The sequence below is a fragment of the Pogoniulus pusillus genome, chromosome 22, assembly GCF_015220805.1.
Source record: "Pogoniulus pusillus isolate bPogPus1 chromosome 22, bPogPus1.pri, whole genome shotgun sequence".
In the NCBI taxonomy this organism is placed as follows: Eukaryota; Metazoa; Chordata; class Aves; order Piciformes; family Lybiidae; genus Pogoniulus; species Pogoniulus pusillus.
Window position 1 is genome coordinate 16692888 of NC_087285.1, and position 21211 is coordinate 16714098.

Consider the following 21211-nt stretch of genomic DNA (forward strand, 5'->3'; position numbering starts at 1 on the left):
TTAATCAGCCCCAGGAAAGGCAGCAGCCCTAAGCTTGCCCATCTGGGCAGAGGGATCCTCCTCCCATCATCACTGGTGAGTCCCTGTGGTGCACACTGGGTGAATGGTGGAGGGGATCTAAAGGCCGGGGGGCCTGGTGGGCCCCCCGGTTAGGTAGGGATAGCCTTGATGGTTGCTCTAACATCACCCACGGGTGCTGGCTGGGCCAAATTCATGTTCTTGTTTCTTCACTCCCAAACAGGATTAAGGGAAACAGAGGAGTAGTGCTCCAGGGAATATTCTTACTTTTTGTTCTGAAAGCATTGGTGGTAATAAGGAGAGATACTGGGTCCCCTGCCAATACATAGGCAGAAGAGATGTAAAAGGTGAAGCTAAGGAAGGGAGAAAGTGCAGGATAAAGCCCATCTGAGGCAGGGAAAAGGTCTGTGTGGGCCCAACGTACCAGGTCTCTGTGGATGACAGAGTTTTGTTCCAGATAAGCCATTCCTTCACACACATCTTGGCACATCCCCAGCAGGGTTTCCTTTGAAAAGCTGCCCCTTTGGCTCCTGAGATAGTCAGACAAGCAGCCGTTCTCCATGAACTCAAACACCAGGCACAAGGGAGTGTTCTCAAAGCACATGCCATAAAGCTGGACTAGCTTGGGGTGAGACAGCTTCCTGTGGCATAGGAGGAGAGGTAGAAAAGAGGTTCAGTGCCTTCTATCCTTGCAGCAAGTGTGTTAATTACAGCTGCCATCCTGCTACACCCTGCTCTCTGCAAAGCCCAGTTATGAAAGCAGGAAGAAGAATCGTTTTGTGTCTACTCTAATGTCAAGTAGCACTAAGCATTGTCTTATTTTGATGGTAATGCCTACCAAGAGCTTTTTCTGCATGGAAAATATCAGCCAATCAAATAAGAATAAAATCTATTTATATCCATTCCAAGGAGAGAAATGTGGAAAAACACAAAGTCCATAAACCCCAAAAGAACTATTTCCAGTCATGCAAAACTAAAATATAGCAATTAAAAACTACTGGGAAGGTGTTTCAGTGAAGATTTCCTCACACTTTTAGAGATTCTCCATCTAATTCTTTCTGACAAAAATTGCCTCTGCTCTCCAAAACAAAGCATCAGTCCACCCTGCCTTTGAGAACAGTGGAGATCTGCCAGATGAGTCTACAACCCTGATGATACTATGATGATACTATGATATTGAGAGACTTGGAAGCACAGTAATGCACCTCTGCTTTGATTTGCCTTCCCTTGTAGCCACCAGAGCTTATTGGTCTCTCTCTACTATTCAGATACCCAGTAGATAACCCAAGGTTAGATTCCTAAACACTGTCACAACATTTTGCTTCAGTCTTGTGACTCCTACAAGGTCACAGTTTCTTGGTGAATCACAGAATTTCTTAGACTGGAAAAGACCTTCAAGCTCATTGAGTCCAATCATTAGTTTCACACTGACAAGTCCTTGACTAAACCAAATCCCTCAGCACAACATCTGACCACTATGAATTGCCATGGCTGGAAAGGACCACCAGGATCATCCAGTCCAACCTTCATCCCAGCATCCTTCATCACTAGACCAAATCTACTACTTACATTAAGACTTTAGCTTCCTCAATGAAATCTTCTTCAGACATTGCTCCTTCACGAATGGTCTTTATGGCTACTTTTGTCTTCTCCTGCCAGTAGCCAAGGTAGACTACCCCAAACTGACCACTGCCAATTTCCTGCACACGAGTTAGCTCAGAAGGTTTAATGACCAATTTTCCTGTTGATTGTAAGGGAGAAAGAGTAAGGAGCTAGCAGTAAAATGTCAAACAAAAAGCTTTTGTGGGTTAAACAACGAGACAGAATTCAAAGTGAGACTTTCTGGTTCTCCCTCAAACTGTCTGTCTGACTTTTGGTAGCTCATTTGGTTAGTTCATGCTTCAGGTCATGTTCAAGAGTAGGAACAACAACATCCCTTTTCTTCCCCCAATTATCTTGTCTATCCAGTTCCTCAGGAAGGATTGTTTCTACCATGTATATGTGCACTACCAAGTGCAACAGGGTTTCAAGTTACTTTGATGTCTCCAACAGATGATGCCAGCAAAGTTCTGTAGGCAATGACATGCAAAGACATTCAGACATCTTTCAGGATGCACTTCAGCTTTTGGGAAGTTTTGCTGCGCTTCTACTCCCATCACATTTGTCCAGTATTGGTTTCAGTATTTAATGCTGACTCTGTTGAAACCTTGGAGTCCTCATCACCCTCAAGGCACTGCATGATCTGTTCATTGAGTTATCAATGGTAATGGTGTTCAAGGATGACAGTCTAGTGAATAGCACATTGCAGTGACCTCAAGTCATTGCGGTAATGATCACACGAATATTCAGCAGTGTCCATAGGAATACCCAGGATCATCCAGCTAACCAGCAAGGATTGTGATTCCCCTCTAGCCAGGAGAGTAGCATACCATAGCTCAGCCCTGCAGTGATCGGCGCCTTTTGTCTCCAAGAAGACACTGCATACCGCAAGCGAGTGACGAGACCTGGATAACAGAGGAAGAGGTGAGGGTCCAGTTATTGTCACAGCCATGGGGAACGTGTCTCTCACTACTCTGAAGGCAGTCTGGGTACTGGAAGCAGATCTCTTGTACTGAGTTTCCAGCTCCACTTGAGGGCAGCTGAACCTTTATTCAGGCTGCAATTTCCTGCCTACTAGAAGGAAGTCAATTCTGTGCAGTTTCAGCTAATTTCTCGTTTTCACTCTACCAGTAAATGTTAGCTGTGGGTCTCTATTAACTTTGAAGAATTTCCAAGTTATATCTTTTATTTCTAGGGTATTTTTAAAGCTCATAGTTCCCCTTTCTATTTGTGGACTGTAGAGATGATCGTATTTGGTGACTCTCATGTCTGGTTATGGATCCTGGCCATGTCCCTAATATCAAGCCCCAGGGATATATCACCTCTTGGGCAAGAAAGCTTTGTAGCATGATTCAAATGGGTAGCCTGATCTGGCAGTGGTGACATACTTCTATGGGCCCCCAGGAATGAAAAGACTCTCTACAGTATATTGTTGCAGCACCTGTGTTGCTCATGGTCAGCTTCAGAAGGAAGGCCAGAATGATGAAGTGCTGTATGCTGACCTGAGATCATAGTGCCAGGATATGTGGAAGTAAAAGCAATGCCATTTAACATTGCAGTGTAAGGAGAGAGGGCTTGGGAGCCTGCCTTCATTCAAAACAGCCACCTGGCTGAATGGTAAGCCAGCAACTTCCCTGGTTGGCCTCAGCCTGCACTCACCTCCTGCATTGTGCTGGTGATAGTTGATGAGCTCAGGGATGCAGTCAAACACATGTTTTTCTGCCAAGTAATATCTCTTGGGAAAGTCACTTGTCTCATTGATGTGATAATGCTTTATAACTGGATTGTTGTCCGTGCTGAAAAAGAGGAGGTTTTCTTTGAGAACCCAGGTTGCAGCAAAAAGACAGAGATTTGGAGTGTAAATCAAACAGGAGCAGGTGAGCAAAGGGGACCCTTCTCTGTGCAGAACAAATGGGAGCGGGAAGTGAGTTGCAATCGCTAATGCAGTGAGTTGCAATTGCTAATGAAAGCACTGTACTTCTGTGCCCTCCCTCTCACTCATAGATGGTCTCGTCTCTAGAAAGGCTGAGATTTCCTGATAAGAGCATGTTCAGTACTAAGTTTCTCTGCCTCCTCTTTCCGAAACAAAACTGTCTGCCCCATCACTGAAACCCTTTCACTACTCTTGTGTTACCCACCTCTAATGAGTCCAGCATATAGCCCATGTGGATGCTGCCAGCACTTCAGCTGGAGGGACAATTCCATCAAAATTACAAACCAAATGATGCCTAGCAGACTATTTATAGGCATATATTTAGATGCAGGGAGAAGTGGATCCTTTCATAGACTATGCAAACGGCAGCTGAACTCTTCTGCCTTTTTTGGAAGTGTTTTACTCTATCATTTTCATGAGCCTTCTGCTCTCTCTGTGCAATGCCAAAACAACAGAGATCACACTCTCACAGAAGCCATTTCATTGATGTAATTGATGTGAAAAGCTGCTGAGCTCAGCTGTACCTTAATGCTTTGGTGAAAACAGAGACTGTGTACACGCCAGGCTGCCTCGAATCCCTCACCATGAAGGCACCTTCCCTACCCTGTAAGAGGAGCAAAGGAGAGAAAGATGGTTAGAGGCATAACAGAAAATAAGCAGGCCAGGGGCAAAGCTCTGCTCTTTCCAGTCCTGTCTGTGTTCAGTCATGAGGATCAGCTATGCATGCAGGAAAAAAAGGAGCCATCAGCCAGCCCTGATGGCTGCCCGGGGCTTGCAGGTACACCAGCTGGTCTCTCTTGGGTGCCATGTATTTTTAGCTCAGTTTCCTGAGGAAATGAGACTTATGCTGCTTGTGCCGAGTATGTGTGGGTGTGGGTACGTGGGTGTGCATCTCTCTGTCCTTCCAAACCTCTCTTCTGGCAATGTTGAACCTTATCTGACAAAAGCCAGGTGATACTAATGACACACATGGACAGTCAAGGGGAAAGGCAAACCTCTTTGAGTTCCTCCAGCAAGCAAATCTATGGAACAAGAGCTACAGAGCCATTCAGTCGATGCCAGGGACTCCATATGGAAGTGTATGAAAGATAATTTACCAGTGTACCACCAATGGGAAAACACAGGCCAGATCCTGCCATTCCATAGGTGACAAACATAACTGTGTAGGAAAGCAGACTTCCTCCACTCTGCACTCACAGAACACTTTTCCCTTTTCATTTTTTTTGCTGTAACTGTTTTCTGCTCTTCTGAATGCTAAAGTGTACCATAGGCCATGATCTGGCAGGGCTAGGCACTAATGGATCTGATGTCAGAGAAGATTTAGCATCACAGTTTGGATGTGATGTGATGTACTGTGCTGAGACGCACATTGATAATGAATTGGGGAGATCTTATTGAGGCTTTTCAGTACTTAAAGGGAGTCTATAAGGAAGATATAAGACACATATTTTAGCAGGTCCTGTTGTGACAGGACAAAGGATGATGGCTCTAAACTAAAATAGGGGAGATTTAGATTAGATATAAGGAAGAAATTCTTCATTATGAGGTTGGTGAGACACTGTCCTGGTTGCCTAGAGAGGCGATGGATGCCCCAGTCCTGGGAACATTCCAAGTCAGGTTGGATGGGGCTCTGAGCAACCTGATCTGGCTAGAGATGCCCTTGCTGACTGCAGAGGGGTTGTACTAGAAGACATTCAAAGGTCACTTTCAACTCAAACCACTCTATGATGCTGTGATTTTTTGTTAGCAGATGCTTCATCTTCTGCCTCAAGTGCCTGATTATTTTGGTCTCTTCTTTGCTTTATGTGGTAGATTTCCTCCACTCCTGAGTCTTGCAAGGTTATCTCTTGAATGTGTCAGCATAACATCTATCCTATCTGCACTGCAAAGTATCTACCACAGTGAAGCTCTAAAAAAACATCTCCAAATGCTGCTGTAGAGGCATCTACATCATGGAAAGTGAAGGCTCTAGGACTTATGCCCTGGCAGTGAGGGGTTGCTTGCACAAGCAGGCGAGCACTTGAGGCAGCATCCTGCCTAAGTTACTTTGAGCACTGCTCTTGCCCTTCCATCTTACTTAGCAGCAAGCTTGGTCAGATCACCCATGAGCTTGGCCACATTGCTGGGGCAGCTGTAGGGGCTGTGAGGTTTTGAACTAGAAGGCTCTGCAGCCATGTGGAGTTAGCTGCCACAGAAAAGTTGTGCTGATGGGACCAAAGGGAAAAGCGAGATCAATAAACCACGCATTGACACAGCCCATGGGAGTTATTAGGAACTGAAAGAATCTCTAAACCCACAGAAAAATGTTTTTGAAACAATACTCTAATTCCAAGAACCACACTTCATTTGGGACTCCTGTACGTGCAAGAGCTGCTTTGAAAATAAGGTTGTGTTGTGTTTGTGTGGAAAATTTGAACAAGGATGTGCTCTTCTTATTTTCACTGCAGTCTTCACTGGAAAACTCTGGCTCAGCTGAAAAAACTTACTGATCTGTGCTCATGTGCACACCCTCACAAAACTGAAACAACAAAAATCCCCAACCCCCTGCTCTTGGCTTTCACCCAGAATATTTCAGCACAAGATTAGGTAGCTTGTCAGAAAACTACTGGAATCCACAGGCCTCCTGCAGAGGCAGAAAGGATGAGCTAAAAATCACAGTTTTCATTTGACATGATGTTCTGAAACAGTGTTTTCTAGCAGCCCCAGTTGTTGGGTGTGTTTCAGGAAGGCTGGCATAGCTCTCTGCCCATGCTCAGCTGCCTTGGAGGTAAGGGGGGATGCTGCTGGTCCTTTATCACACACTAAGAACAGCAACACAGCAGGAACCCAGCAGGGTTCAGCTCTCTCTTACACAAAGCAGCCCTCACAGGCTTCTCCTTATTTGTCATTAATTAATTATCATTGCCCATCCACCCCACATACAGCATTGATTTACCTCATCCCTGAGGAGTGTTTCTGCTCTGCTTCTGCTGATGTTCTTATTGTACCATCTGAAAACATCAAAAGGTTCCAAGTCAGCATTTCTAGCCTAGTAAACTTGCTGCTAGAAAGCTTCTCAACGAAGCCCCCAAGCACTAGTAGCAATACCACTATGTGAGGCAAGGACATTTCAGGCTTGTGGCTTCTAAAACAAGCCCTGAGCACTTAGTGGTGCAAGAAAAACACAGGCACCACTTACTCATATAGCTGCAGATTCTCGGGTGATTTTTCTGCCAGGTAGCTGCTTGGCACGTAGCCTTCATGCCTGTTAAAACATGACATGGTGTGAGCGTGAGAGACAGGCATGATTCTCTCCTCTGTGTATGTGGGAGTCTGCCCCAAAAGATCTGCCTGATCTTTGCCTGATAAAAATGCTGGTTGTTATGCACTGAGTAGGGCAATGGAAGAGAAAACAACTGATTGTGGCTCTAAACTTGGAGGGGTTCAGAGCTGTCACAATTTTTTACCCCAAATATCAGCCTGAGCTAAAGACTGCTTTGGGTTGCTTTAGTTTTTTACTTTTTAATTACTTTTCAGATCCTTTTTCTTCAGCTGCCTGAATACCAGCACTGTGTCTTCAGTTTTGGGCTCCCCGGTTTAAGAGGGACAGGGATTTGCTTAAGAAAGCCCAGTGGGAGGCGATGAGGATGATTAGGGGAACTGGAGCACTGCCTGATGAGGAGAGGCTGAGGGACCTGGGGCTGCTCAATCTGGAGAAGAGAAGACTGAGAGGGGATTAAATAAATGTCTATAAATATCTGAGGGATGGGTGTCATGAGGTGGGGGGACAGGCTCTGCTCACTTGCTCCCTGTGATAGGACAAGGAGCAACAGTGATAAGCTGCAGCACCTCAACACAAGGGGGAACTTCTTTACTGTAAGGGTCCCAGAGCACTGGCACAGGCTCCCCAGAGAGGTTGTGGAGTCTCCTTCTCTGGAGCCTTTCAAGGCCTGTCTGGATGCATTCCTCTGTGACTTGAGCTAGATTGCATGGTCCTGCTCTGGCAGGAGGGTTGGACTCAATGATCTCTTTGGGTCCCTTCTAACCCCTAACATCTTGTGATCAAAAGGAAGAAAGTGACCATAAATAACTTCCATCACTCTTTTCCTATGTATCAGAGGATGCCTCACAGAAGTGATACTAGAGGCCAGCATATGTGTTAATAGAAAAATAAAACTGAGTTAGAAATCAAATTTCTTCATCATGAGGGTGGTGAGACACTGGAACAGGCTGCCCAGGGAGGTGGTGGAAGTTTTTAAGGCCAGGCTGGATGAGGCTCTGAGCAACCTGATCTAGTGCAAGGTGCCCATGGCAGGGGGGATTGGAGCTAGATGATCCTTGAGGTCCCTTCCAGCCCTGACAGTTCTATGATTCTGTGACTCTATTATTTGTAAGTTGGCTGTTGAAGAGGGACTTACCCATTCTTATCTTGAATCAGCCACCAATGTTCCTCGGAGCTGTCAATCACATAATATTCCTCATTGCATTGCAATGTCAGCTCCTGTGGATTCTGAGCTTCATAGTCGTATATGGCCATGACTGTGGCTTCCTTTGGGTCTAGCAGCAATTTCTGCACAAAGGAGGAACATGACTCATCATATTCATAAAACCCAAAGGCATGCTCTCTGAAAGGATACAAGAAGGCTGCAGAGGGACTATTTGCAAGGTCTTGTAATGACAGGATGAGCAGTAATGGGTTTAAGCTGGCAGAGGGGGGATTTAGCCTAGTTGTTATGAAGAAGTTCTTTACAGTGAGGGTGGTGAAACTCTGGCATAGGTTCCCCAGGGAAGTTGTGGCTGCTCCCTTCCTGGAGGTGTTCAAGACTAGGTAGGATGAGGCCTTGAGCGACCTGTTCTAGTGCCTATGGTAGGGGGTTGGAACTGGATGATCTTTGAGGTCCCTTCTAACCTAAGCCATTCTATGATATTTCTTTGGCACTAGGTTCAAAAGCCTCAAAGCTAGGAAAGCTCTCCTGAGTGTCTGATGTGGTATGAGGACACCATGAGAATTTTCAGCACTTTCAAACAATGAATTTTGTAGGAATAAAACATTTAGTTGCACAGAAAATAGTTTTTAACTCCTCCTTAGAGCAGGATTACCTCTGTCTGATCTGTTCTTCACAGATGTTTCCTTAACTCCTCTCAAAATCCCCGAGGGATAAAATCTCCATGGCTTCCCTAGAGGCACTGTCCCTATGTCCTGCTGCTCTCCAGTAGGGCACCCTCCCCTGACAACCACCACACTTCTCCCTTCTTATGAAATAAGTCAATGGCATTCTGTCTTAGCAGCAAGAGATTTGGTAAAACCATTTCTCTGTTCTCATCACAGTAGCTTTTCTCACTTCTCTCATAGCCCCAGTTTCCCAGATAGAAAAAAAGTAAAGCTGAAACTTCATTCACCATCAGAAAGGTATTTGTGAAACCAAGCTGCCTTTGCAGGACTGACCCTAACTCTTCTGGGATGCTGAGGTAAATAGAAAACCCCAGGTAGTGCTATCACAGGTGATATTCTAGGTCACTGCACTGTGGTGAACCTTAATGAAGATACCAGCCACCTCTGCTGGCTAAACACACAGGACATTAAGGACAGCTCAGCTTGCCTCACTGCACTCACCCAGTTATCTTCAGGAGTGGGAGGAAGAGGCTTCATTGAGGCTGAAATGAAATAAAGCAAGCCAATTTGAAGCACACTTGGACAAAAATTGGAGAAACCATCAAGGTAATGCATTAGTAAAGGTGATACAAAAGCAGTGAATAGAATGCCTTGGTCTTCTAGAGCAAGTTATACCAGCATCCTGCACCCAGCCCAGCCACTCTCAGCAATACAGCATGGGTTTGAAACAGCTCTACAGGTTAAGGAAATACTCAGATACAAGGTAAAAATATCTGGGGTGAAGAATGATTAAGTGTGATCTTTAAGGAGACAAAGTAAAAGTATGCTTGGCCACTGAAGCCATAGAGGAAACATGGTGAGGACAAAATAGGGGACACAGCATGTACTTTGAGAAAGTTGTCACCATGGCTTATTCACCCACTTCTTAGTTCTCCTTCTCATCCCAAAGACAGCACCAAGCATCACACGGTGCAAAATACTAGTTCAATCCAAAGAATGCCATATACAGTACATGATAAAGCAGAATATCCCAAGAACACAGCAACATGTGTTTTAATGGAAAGCTAGCACGATATTCTTTGATGCTCTGCACAAGACAGGCCTGATGCTTTACTTTTGCTAGGAATCCCTGGAGGTGTTTAAAGGGAGGCTGGATGAGGCACTTAGTGCCATCATTTAGTTAATTAGAAGGGTTAGGTGATAGGTTGGACTGGATGATTGCAGAAGTCCATTCCAACCTTGTTAAATCTGTGATTCTGTGATGATCATAATCATAGAATCAACCAGGTTGGAAGAGACCTTCAAACTCATCCAGTCCAACCTAGCACCCAGCTCTAGCCAGTCAACTAGACCATGGCACTGAGTGCCTCATCCAGGCTTTAACAAATCCCTTACCAGTTTTGGTGGGGTCATACTCCACGCAGCCAGCTGCCATCTTCTCTGTCTGAGCACAGCATCTCCACTTGCCATCCATCCAAAAATCTGGATGACATTTTGAAACCAAACTGTTGTTATTTCTGGTTTCTGGAGAAAGAATGGGAAAGAAAAAAAAAGGAGGGGGAAAAGGAATTCATTTGCATTCACATCAGCTCTGAAAGACTCCTAGAACTGAATGAAAATAATCTGCACTTCAAAGAAGCTTCTTATTCTTGTCAAACCAAGCTTTGCTGAGTGTTATCAGCCTCCTCCATTGATGTTTTCTTTTTTTTTCCTGAAAGGAGTGAATGCCACCACTGATGTGGAGCAATAGCCTTCCTGCTTCTGATGGTGACCATACCCCTCCACTGCAGGAGGACTGAATCCTGTCAAAGGGAGGACTCTCTCTTTAAACTGGTAAACACCAAAAGCACAGAAGGAAGGCCTCAATTAAAAATCTGATGGTTCTCATGAAAGACCACAACTCCACAGTAGGTATGTATGTAAAATACAGACACTCACTGCTTTGGCTTAGTGCTCAGAAGGAGCTGTACAAGCTGGCATTAGGCAGCAATAAACATTTTTCTGTACATGTGAATACCAGTATTGAATGCTTGCATGAGTGATTAAATGTCCTCTACCTGTAATAATAGCTTTCCTAAACAGAGCAGAAGAATTCTGCTGGCCTGTTCCTATTGTGCAAGGGATGGGACAGTCTGAAAACGTTGAATGAAAAGAGGTGATAATGTAGAAGCCTGGAGCAGGTGTACTGCAGAAGGTGAATGACTGGTTGCAAGAGTAAGTGCATGAACTTCACAGTGCCTGCACTGGGCACGATGCTTTCAGAGAGAACATTACAGCAGCTTGCATTCTAAAGCAGAAAAAAGCTATGATGGAAGCCTGGTGCAACTTTCATGTAACTAACACCTTCCTTAAGTCAAGTACCCTGCTTTGTTACTGCCTCTAATCGTTATTGTGCCTTCACTTCAGAACTGCAGCCAACCACAGCACAATTCAGGAGGTGAACAGGAAACGAAAGCTGCCTGCAAAAATCTTACTTAATAATCATGAATCTCTTAACAAATATCTATTCATAGGAGCTAAATCTCCTCTGCAGAAAAGATTCATTTACTTTAAAAAAAAAAAGCCACAGGAATAGTTTCATCTCTTCCTGAAGAAGAACCCTCAAATTATCTAACTTGTTAACAGCTTCTCCTAGAAAGAGGCAAACAAATCACTTCTGCTGCTGCTGCTGCAAACGCACCCACCAATTTTGAAAGCAATTCAGAAGCCTCATTCCCCATCCCCACTTTGCATGCTTAGATGTAACACGCTGTCTCCTCTTGCACATTCTCCCTGTACTGTGGGAGAAGTGCTCTGGGGTAACTGCAACCATTTGGTGGGCACAGGGGCTTTTCACTACCTTCCTTCAGCGTAAGGACCCATCTCTGCCGGCTCTCACGGTTGGGTGCAAACACGTAGAGTATGTAGTTATCGTGGACAATCTGGATTGGGGAGTAAAGAAAGGAGAGAGGTATTAGAAGTGGTCCTGGGAACTGAAGGAGAGAGGCAGCAGCCCTCATACCAACCAGTTATGTGCAATATGGTGATGTGGGGAAGCAGAGTGGCAGGGACTGTGCCAAAGCATCTCTTCTCTTCAATGACTTTTGATGATTTAAAGTGATGTATCCTGATCAAGAGAGCAATCTAGACAAGCAGTGTTTTCCATCAACTTTATACCATCAAGACATGCCAGTGAAGTCAATGGAGATGCAGCAATTTCCATCTGCAGAGGATTCAGCCTCTTACTTGACTGCAGTGTATGCTTCGAAAGCTTGTCTGGGGACACAGCATCTGTTTCTTAGCAGCTTGTTGTAAGATACCTTCACTTAAGATCTAAGAGCCAAATTTAGCTTTTCTTGTGGCAGTATTAATCTCAAGCAACTCCCTAGAGGTTCTTTAGATGACTACTATACTTCAAAGTTTGTAATAGCTTTCAGTAGGACTAGGTGGGGGGAAATGAGATGGAGTAGATGAAGAATGAGGAGTCAAGATGCTGTTTTCATCAACTGGGACTTAATGATGAACAAAAGAAGGAAAAGAAATACAGAACATTTGTGAAGATCTCAAGAACCAAAATGACTTAGAAACTGAATCAGATGACTACATTCAGGTCTAAAACTTGGTGTAACACACAATCTATATTTCACTTCCAATATTTATCTCAGAAGTGAAAATCCCAAGAACCAAAATGACTTAGAAACTGAATCAGATGACTACATTCAGGTCTAAAACTTGGTGTAGCACACAATCTATATTTCATTTCCAATATTTATCTCAGAAGTGAAGATCTCAAGAACCAAAATGACTTGGAAACTGAATCAGATGACTACATTCAGGTCTAAAACTTGGTGTAGCACACAACCTATATTTATTTTTCAATATTTGTCTCCAAGACTTAATTCCAGGTGGGACTTGGCATCTTTGATGCACAGATGCTTTGAAATATTTGACCACTGTCTTTAAACAGAGGTTTCTACAGGAGAGAGCTGGTTTTTTTCCCAAGTTTCTCCAGGGGCTGTAGATGAGGCAGTGTTGATTAGTGTTTAAAGAACATTTGCTACCTCTTGGCCTGAAGCCCTTGCAGAGACAGCCAGCCAGCTATGAGACTCAGTTGCTTTGCATGCTATGGAAAGATAAATTATAACCTCTTCTACAAAAAGTAGAAGTAGGGGAGGAATAATTCCCACTTAAAGCCACTCCTGTTGTTATTATTGTTATGTCTGTATAACATTTTGACAATCTAAGGCAAGTTTTGAAACATGCAGGAGGCAGATCTGCAAAAGATGTAGCCATGAGCACGCACAGCTGCACAAACCCACTCATTTCATGCCTTTCTGCAAGGGGCTTGCTTGCCAGAGGAGCCACACAAAACCCATATTCTAGGTTAAATTTTATGATCTTGGCTGAGGAACACCACAAGCTGGAGGGGGAGGGTTTCCTAACCTAGTCAGGGAAATCATTTCCTCTCCCTTCGCAAGCTAACAGAGCATGGTAGATATGGTACTTTTACTGCTCCAATTAAGATTGGCAGAGAGCTCTACAAGCTCCATCATTTGTTAGAGTGACAGTACCAAGTCAAGCCTGCGAAGTGATGCTGGCTTTGAGATAACAAGAATGACAAAATATAAGAAAGAAAAAGGAAATCTTGATCTGTGCTTGAGGTTTTTTCCCCCTTTTTATAGAGCTAGCTTTCTTGCCAACATTTATTGTCTTCATGGGTCACCATCATCAGCTCTTACCTGCAAATCTGAGCTCAGATAATGCACTCTTTTAAAGCCATCTATGGCCAGAGGTAGCCCTGTATTCCCTGAAATCCATAGACCATAATGTTAAAGCAAAATGCCATCAACAATAAGATCAGATTCTGATAAATGACATCACAGGGAATAGCATCATAAACTGGGAATGCGTGTTGTGGTAACAGCAAATATTCTGTGGCATTTCTGTTTACATGGCAATGTAAATGTGTCCAATCTCTATTAATAATTAACACCAGACAACATGTTTCTCATCCTAGAGCTAGCACTGTCCACCTCTTGGTCATTGAGCCATCTTCTCACTGAAAGGTCTCTCTGTTCTAGCCTGGAGCAGTCTCATTCACCAGTTTCTGATGCAAGGGCCACTGAATGTATTTAGTGTCAGCACCATACAGGTAAATTGGCCAAAACCCTGGGTAGCTTCCCTGGGTGAAAGCAGGCTCTCTCTGAACATGAGTAGTGGAATAGCTGATTGTTAAGTGTGATAGGATTAGAAGACATAATGGTTCTTTCCAATTTAAAATCAAAGAGCATTGAGAATCTAGGAGTTTTGCAATAACACTTGGTGTCTGATTCTCCATTTCACACCTCCATCTGCTGCTTCTTCCTTTGGTGCTATTCATACCAGTGTTTGGTTCAGTAATGGCTGCACCGTGAGGGAGAAGTTTATTGCAAGACCAAACAAAGTGATATCTCTCTCGGTGTGTTCAACAGACAGACTCACCTGGAAAGGGTATTTATACTGACAGGGAATGATGGTGTCACTTTTCACAATTTCCACACATTTAATCCTGGAAAGTTCCACAGAACCCTTCAAAGTCCTTTTTTTCTACAAGACAGAGAAAAAAGCACTTGGTTAATACTAATGACTGTGGGTTAAATGAAAACACTAGAGAAGGCTGTCATGTCCAGAGGAGATTTAATTTGCATGGAGCAGCAGCAACTGATTATGTAAGACACTGAAAAGTAGAATGAATGATTCTCATACATGGCACCTCTGTATGGGTTGTACATATGTACATATATATTTCAGCTCAGCACATGGATTCGTAGTGAACCCCTCAAAACCTTTGGTTGGTACCCAGATTTTACTTTCTTTTCTCCCAATGAAATTAAATGCTCCTCTAACCCAAAAGAGCTATTTTTCATTAAGTGTTCAGTTAGCTCTCACTCCTGCTTTCATGCTGAAAAGCTATAAACCAAAAGACATTTTATTAAAGAGGGAGAATTTGGCTACAGAGAATTTCAAGACTTTGCATTTTATCTCAGATGTAACATTTGTACTGCATCTGTTTTCCAGGGAACACAACACTTGTCTGGTTTTGTTCTACATGAGGTTTTAGCTAAGGGAAAAAAAAAAATCAAGAAAGTCTGAAATAAATAACATGCTCAAAAACTTGCTGACAAAATGATTTTTCTGGCAGCCTCTGCTTTGTTATTAACCATTACATACCAGATAGCTAGGCAACAGTGTCATACAATCATAGTATGGTCTGGGTTGCAAGGGACCTCTGAAGATCATTTAGTCCAAACCTCCCTGCAGTGAACAGGGACATCCTCAACTAGATCAAGTTGCCCAGAGTCTTGTTGAGCCTCACTTTGACTATCTCCAGAGATGGGGCTCCAACCACCTCCCTGGGCAACCTGTTCCAGTGTTTCACCATCCTCATAGTGAATAACCTGTTACTAATATTCAATCTAAATCCACTCTTGTCTAGTTTGAAGCCATTTCCCTTTGTCCTATCACCACAGGCCTTTGCAAACAGTCCCTCTCCATCCTTCTCGTAGTCTCCTTCAGGTACTAGAAGGCTGCTAATTGGTCTCAGAGCTGTCTCTTCTCCAGGCTGAACAACCCCAGTTCCTTCAGCCTATCCTCAGAGCAGAGCTGCTCCAACCCCCTGACATTTTCATCCCCTTCCTCTGGACCTGCTCATCAGGGTCCATGTCCTTCCTACACTGAAGGCTCCAGAGCTGGATGCAGCACTCCAGGTGATGTCTCACCAGAGTCAAGTGGCAGAATCGCTGGCAACGCATCTTTTGATTCAGCCCAGGATGTGTATGGGTAGTTGGGAAAGGACAAGATAAGAACAGACCTCTAAGTGTCCTGGCTACCTCAGCATACCCTTTTTCCTACTGAATCCTCACCCTGCAGCTCCTCAGCCTGCGGCATCCAGCTTTTGCAAGAGCAGGGTGAGGCAGATGCTAGCACAGGGCAGGCGAGAGCTGAGCTGAGGCTCAGTATCTGCTGCACACTTCTGAAGGATTTATTGCAAAGACATTCACTCTTCCGAGGCAAACTGGTTCCTGGTTTGATTTGTTTCAATAGGGATTAAACACTCACTGTGTCCCAGCTCAGCTTTGCAACAGCATGGTGGAAATTGGCAAGATTTAAGAACCCCCAAAACACTGCAAAAGCTTCTGGGTTTGAAGCACAGGCAACTGTTAACAGGAGAGTAACAGAGACTAACAGAGTAACTCTCACGGGTTATCACTCACAGCAAGTTCTCACCCTTCTTCATTCTGTCAACCTTTGTGTCCTTCACTCTTCAGCTCTCTCTCGCCCCTTGCTGCATACACAGCTGCATCCCTGCGGATCTGCCCCTCTGGCAGCAGCTGTCCCCACCACTGTGCTGACCCCCATGGCTGCTCCACTGCTACCTTTCATCATTAAATTTAGCCTGAGCCAGGGAAGCAGCTGATGCCACTGGAGATGGGGTAAGGTTTGCCAGTGTTGTGTCAAACAGCCTCAACATAGAGAGGCTCCAAGGTTCCTTGAACCTCATTCTTGCCCAGATGGCTATTTTGCCTTTGCATACTTGGACCTAAGTAAAGAGAAGGAAATTATGACAGTGCAGCCTCACATTGCTCTTGCTGGATTTTGCTGGTGTATTTGGGCTTTTGTACTTGCATTTGCTTGCAATTTAACCAGCGCCTCTAGGTTTGCTGCCAGGACTGTCTCCTGTAGACAACATCTGCCTATGCAGCATTACAGCATGAAGAGGGGTTTCTTTTTTTGTATCAATAAACCCAAGGTCATAAAGTACTCCTACATGTAAATATACCAATTGACTGTCAAGACCATTGCCAAGCCTCAGAAGGCTTTACTGCACCCCATTTCCACTGTGCATTTTCTTTCATTCTTGTCTATTCTCATCTCTCGTCCAAACTTGGCTTCTTCTGTCTCCTCTCCACAATCTCCTCTATCATCTCTTCTGCCCCTGGGACTTCTACCCTTTTGAAGAGGCACAAAGCCATTTATTTCCTATAAGAACCTTCAATTTTGCTAGCACTGAACCGTCCTTCATCTTATTCCTTTGAAGTCTAAAGGCTTAACCACATACACTCCTCCTCTGAGGCTGTAGGAAGCGATGCTGTGCCAGTCACGCTTTGTCTTTTTACCACAGACTGGGTTTTGTTGATGCCACTCTGGTCTGCTGGAAGACAGGGTACAGACTTCTCAAGGAGCTCTGTGCAGAGATCCTGCAGCTCTCATCATCCAATGCGCTCCTTCTAATGTAATTTCAGCAACAGCTCTCCATAATATCTCGGTGCAACACCAGGGTGCATCTTACGGTCATTGCCTTGCCCAGCAGATCCTCAGCAGATGGGACTTTGCTGATACAAGGCAATTACAGACCCACAGCAGCAGAAACAACTAGAATGACCCCTCACAAACCAGGCATTACCCAGAAAATGGGCTGGAAGCTAAACATATCCCTGCTTTTGAGATGTCCAACTGCACTTTAAGCCAACAAAAGCAACTGGACCATTTAGAAGGCAGCAGAGAGGAAAAGCTTCTTAAAAATGATCACCAAAAAACCTCAGAGGCTTGCTCCTAAAAGGGTGAGACAAAGCATGCTGACAGATCTCCATTTTTTGTTTTCAGTCTGCCTGGAGTATGATTAAGTAGATGTTTTAGGTAGCCAGTCAGAAAAAAAAAAAACACCAGTAGTCTTATTGTGTAATGTGTGTGGAAAGATAACCAAGGCATGCTGTGGTCCCATGAGAGGTACAGTGTGCTGCTGATCCATCTGCCCTGCTTTATTGCTTTTGATCCATTATCTGCAATATGGCAGTTCTGGGAAGGAGAGCTAACAGCTCTGAATGGAACCAGGTGCATCACAAGCCCAACTCATTACTGCCTTCATCTCTTGCATTTCACCTCCTCTTGTCGTCACCACCTCCTTCACTGATTAATGCTTTGCTTTGTGTCTACTGCATAAAGTAGATGGCCACAGTGGTCCTTATTTGCCTTAAGCAATAGGACAACTGACTATGAGATAACTCAGCCCTGCCCTGCAACACAAAGCATCTTGTTGTGCGTGCTTGGGGAATGAGGCACCTGGCATCTGCCATGTGCTAAGACTACACAACCATCAACTCTGGTACTCACCCAAATCATGTCAGCTTGGCCACTCAACAAAACAAACTGCTTTTCACTAGCTCATGGGCTGCAGCAGGCTCCACCTTATGTGGGCCCATGGCAAGAGGGCAGTGAGCTGTCAGCGGTTGCTGCAGGTCACACAGAGCTGCATCGTGAGCACACTTCCTGACCATGCCTCTGCACCCTCAGGCTTTGTGAATGTCTAAGATCTAAGATGTGGAGCTGTGCAGTCTGAGAAATTTGCTGCTTTCTGTCTAACACTTTGCTGTTGTTGCCATTTGTGAAGCCCATTCATCAAACATGCTGCACCAAAGTATTCAGGGCTGAAAGTCCCACGGTGGATGCTTAAAGGTTTGGCTGAACCTCACTGTATCTAACAAAGGGCTCTGGAACAAAAAAGAAAGGTAGCTACTAGTTCTGGAAGCAGAGAAGGGAGGGAGGCCCAATACTAGTGAGAGGTGAGGCAAGGGTGGGCAGAGTCTAATCTCAAGGAGGATGGGAGGAGAGAGCAAGCAGCATTGTCTGGCAGGCAGAAAGGCAGCATGGCATACTTCATAAAGCCAGCTCGGTTCTAAAGCTGTATAAGAACTTGTTTCTTTTCTGCTGGTGAGGGAAAACCAAACAATTCTGGTTCATGTGGTCCCAGACTCTTCAGCAGTGGTCACACCAATGACTCTCCACACTGTAGCTGGGATTTCTCTGCCTCATGCCACTGGGTGTTTGTGTCCACCTCTCTGCCTGCCTGTATCTCGTCCCCATCACATGTGCATCTCTTTAAAACACTAACTGATTCGCCCAGCCCAGCCAGACACCTTACACCAGAGAGGAGTATGGTCCCCTCTCTAGCCCCATTCTATCTCCCCTCAGGTATGGAGTCCTTCCTTCCACCACGAGGTCCATTTGGTCCCCAGCTGGCAGCTGGACATTTTTCCCTTGGTAGGAGGGAAGGGGAAAGCTAATTTATAGCCGTGGTAAAGCAAGGTAGGAAATTCCAATCCTCCATAAGGTCAACCACAAAAACATTTCCGTCATTGAAAGTCTTCAGAGGCCTTCTCTGTAGTGTCAGGATTTTTTTTTTCAATGAATCTGAGCCAGATTTCATTCCCTGTTTTCACCTACTGTCACTGGTGATTAAGTGGGTGAGAGGTCTTTGCCTTGGCTGTTGGTACGGTTCTTTTGTCCTGTGTCACCTGCTCGCTGTCCATTTGCTTTGGCTGGGCTCAGTGTGCAGCCTGGACAGAGGCAGAAGGTGAATTTGGGGTGGTTTTGGGTAGCAGCACCAAACCAGGTTATTTTTTTTTTCAATGCTAGATGCAGTCCCTCAGGAATACTCAGGGCAAAGGAAGAAGCAAAAAAGCTAAGTATTTTTAGAGCGGCAATGAGAGGCTGCTGGGCTGATGAGAGCAGTGCCCTCGACACTAACAGGCACTGGCCTTAAGGGGACTGCCATACCTCTGCAGAAGGTGCACAGTGAGTTTGCACAGTGGATGCTTTCTAGGTCCTCATCCACAGCCCTTACGGGTGACATGGTAATTGCACACACAGCCAACCAGTTACCAGTAGCTATAATACAAACAACTTAACCATATTGCACTGCTATCACCTGTGGCTTTATCCCACTGATGTCTGAACCATGGTACACATGCCTGACGGGCTGATCATAGAATCAATCAGGTTGGAAGAGACCTCCAAGATCATCCAGGCCAACCTAGCACCCAGCCCTAGCCAATCAACCAGACCATGGCACTAAGTGTCTCATCCAGTCTCTTCTTGAACACCTCCAGGGATGGTGACTCCACCACCTCCCTGGGCAGCCCATTCCAATGCCAATCACTTTCTCTGGCAAGAACTTCCTCCTAACATCCAGCCTGAACCTTCCCTGGCACAACTTGAGGCTGTGTCCCCTTGTTCTGTTGCTGGTTGCCTGGGAGAAGAGACCCCATTTCTTTTGGAAATGCCTATTAGACACAATGCCCGGTCAGTGAGTATTATGGTCTGTTTGAGAGAAGCTGCTATCTTTGCACTACTCCACTCCTAAGTGTTCCTGGAATAGAAGGCACTCCCTGATCTTCATTCCTGCTAAGAAATGGTGATGATTTGACACATGTAACAACACTTTCCCCCCCCTCCTAGCAGTAATATTTCTTCAAGTGACTTGGCAAATAAATAAATGCACACAAGCTGCATCTGTCCTACTGATGAAGAGGTCAAAGCAGGCTTAGAAGGCAGGAGCTCGTTTCAGGGTGCAAAAGCAGTGCAGCTGCCATGGGGCAGTGGAGGCAGAACTTCACATGTAGTAGTATGGTAGTGGTAATTCTCCTGCTATGGTATTTTTGCACTGACCAAAAGACTCGAGCATGAACTTGAACTTGCATGAATGCTGTGCTGAAACAACTGTTTTCTCTCTCTTACCACATTCCTTATCTACACATGTGACATGTGCTGGTTTTATTAATAATTAGGTTATTAAGAACTGTTAATTGCTGGATTGACAGCAATGGTGCCTGAACCCTAGCATTGTTCAGTACCTGATGGAGTTCTTCCTTTTATTAGAAACACTGATTGCTGGAGGTTTTATGGGAAATAAAAATGCTCCAATTCAATTTGAAGCCTAAGCTGAGAAATTTAGTTTTAAAAGAAAGTTGTAAGGGGCTTTGCTTTGCTGACCAATACTAAGTGCTTCACAGGAAAACTGGAAAGAGATGGTAATGGATAATATTGAGAGGTTGTGTTGAGCTATGACTGTTGTGTTACATTTTAATACTTCCAGTACACCCCATTATATTTGATATTTAAATCCCTACATGTAGCTCCTTAGATCATATGTCTGTCATGACTGTTTTGTCCCCCTACTTGAATTAAAAGAAAATAACATTGGTTTCAAAGCTCTTCTCACCTCTAAAGAACATGAAGGTGTTTTAGAGGTGTGCATGTCTTGGATGCAGTGTGTTGAATCACGTTAAATGGCAAAATCAGCTGCAACCAGTGCCTAAAATGCCTCCATTCATCTAAGAAGAGAGAGGATGAAGCACACCTAGGAGCCCAGGGAAGCAGCTGGAGGGCTGCCTGCTCCACTGCAGTCCTCAGTCGCTGCCACACCTGATTAGAGCACTTTTAGCCACTAACTTATGTTTTGCCATGTTTCCAGGGACCTGCAAAGATCTTCTTGATTGCACCCTCACCTGGAGCACAGGGCATGGGGACAGATGCTGAATCTCATCAGGTTCCTACACCATGAAGTACATATTTCATCTGCCTGGGAGTTGATCTGTTGCTGCTCAGCGATGGTGCTGCCTGCTGTCCTGCCTGTTTGCTCACCATGCAGTATCACTCCCCACGACTAATTTAAATCTCAAGGAAGGAATTCAGAATGCACAAAGCAATGGAAAATGGTATGAATGGACACTCTAATTGGCAGGAATATCAAAACAGAGATGTTCGGGGTGGTG

At 44.7% G+C, this 21211-nt stretch overlaps 1 protein-coding gene and 1 long non-coding RNA gene across 3 annotated transcripts in view; one reads left to right on the forward strand and one right to left on the reverse strand.

The window, feature by feature from the left end:
* ITK (IL2 inducible T cell kinase) overlaps positions 1-21211 on the reverse strand; it is a 31881-nt gene that overhangs the window by 5041 nt on the left and 5629 nt on the right. The window contains exons 2-13 of one of the 2 annotated variants that reach the window (XM_064161973.1): positions 14103-14207; positions 11482-11563; positions 10038-10166; positions 9144-9184; positions 7948-8099; positions 6729-6794; positions 6486-6540; positions 4075-4154; positions 3277-3413; positions 2448-2522; positions 1588-1759; positions 443-659 (exon numbers count right to left, since the gene is read on the reverse strand). In XM_064161973.1, coding sequence (XP_064018043.1) covers positions 443-659; positions 1588-1759; positions 2448-2522; positions 3277-3413; positions 4075-4154; positions 6486-6540; positions 6729-6794; positions 7948-8099; positions 9144-9184; positions 10038-10166; positions 11482-11563; positions 14103-14207 — 1311 coding nt within the window. Of the gene's footprint in view, positions 1-442; positions 660-1587; positions 1760-2447; positions 2523-3276; positions 3414-4074; positions 4155-6485; positions 6541-6728; positions 6795-7947; positions 8100-9134; positions 9185-10037; positions 10167-11481; positions 11564-14102; positions 14208-21211 lie in introns of both variants that reach the window. The other variant, XM_064161974.1, reaches the window with a different exon arrangement.
* On the forward strand, positions 40-21191 carry LOC135185325 (uncharacterized). Its single transcript, XR_010306446.1, has 3 exons — positions 40-75; positions 10361-10553; positions 20911-21191. It is a non-coding gene; the product is annotated as an uncharacterized LOC135185325 (long non-coding RNA).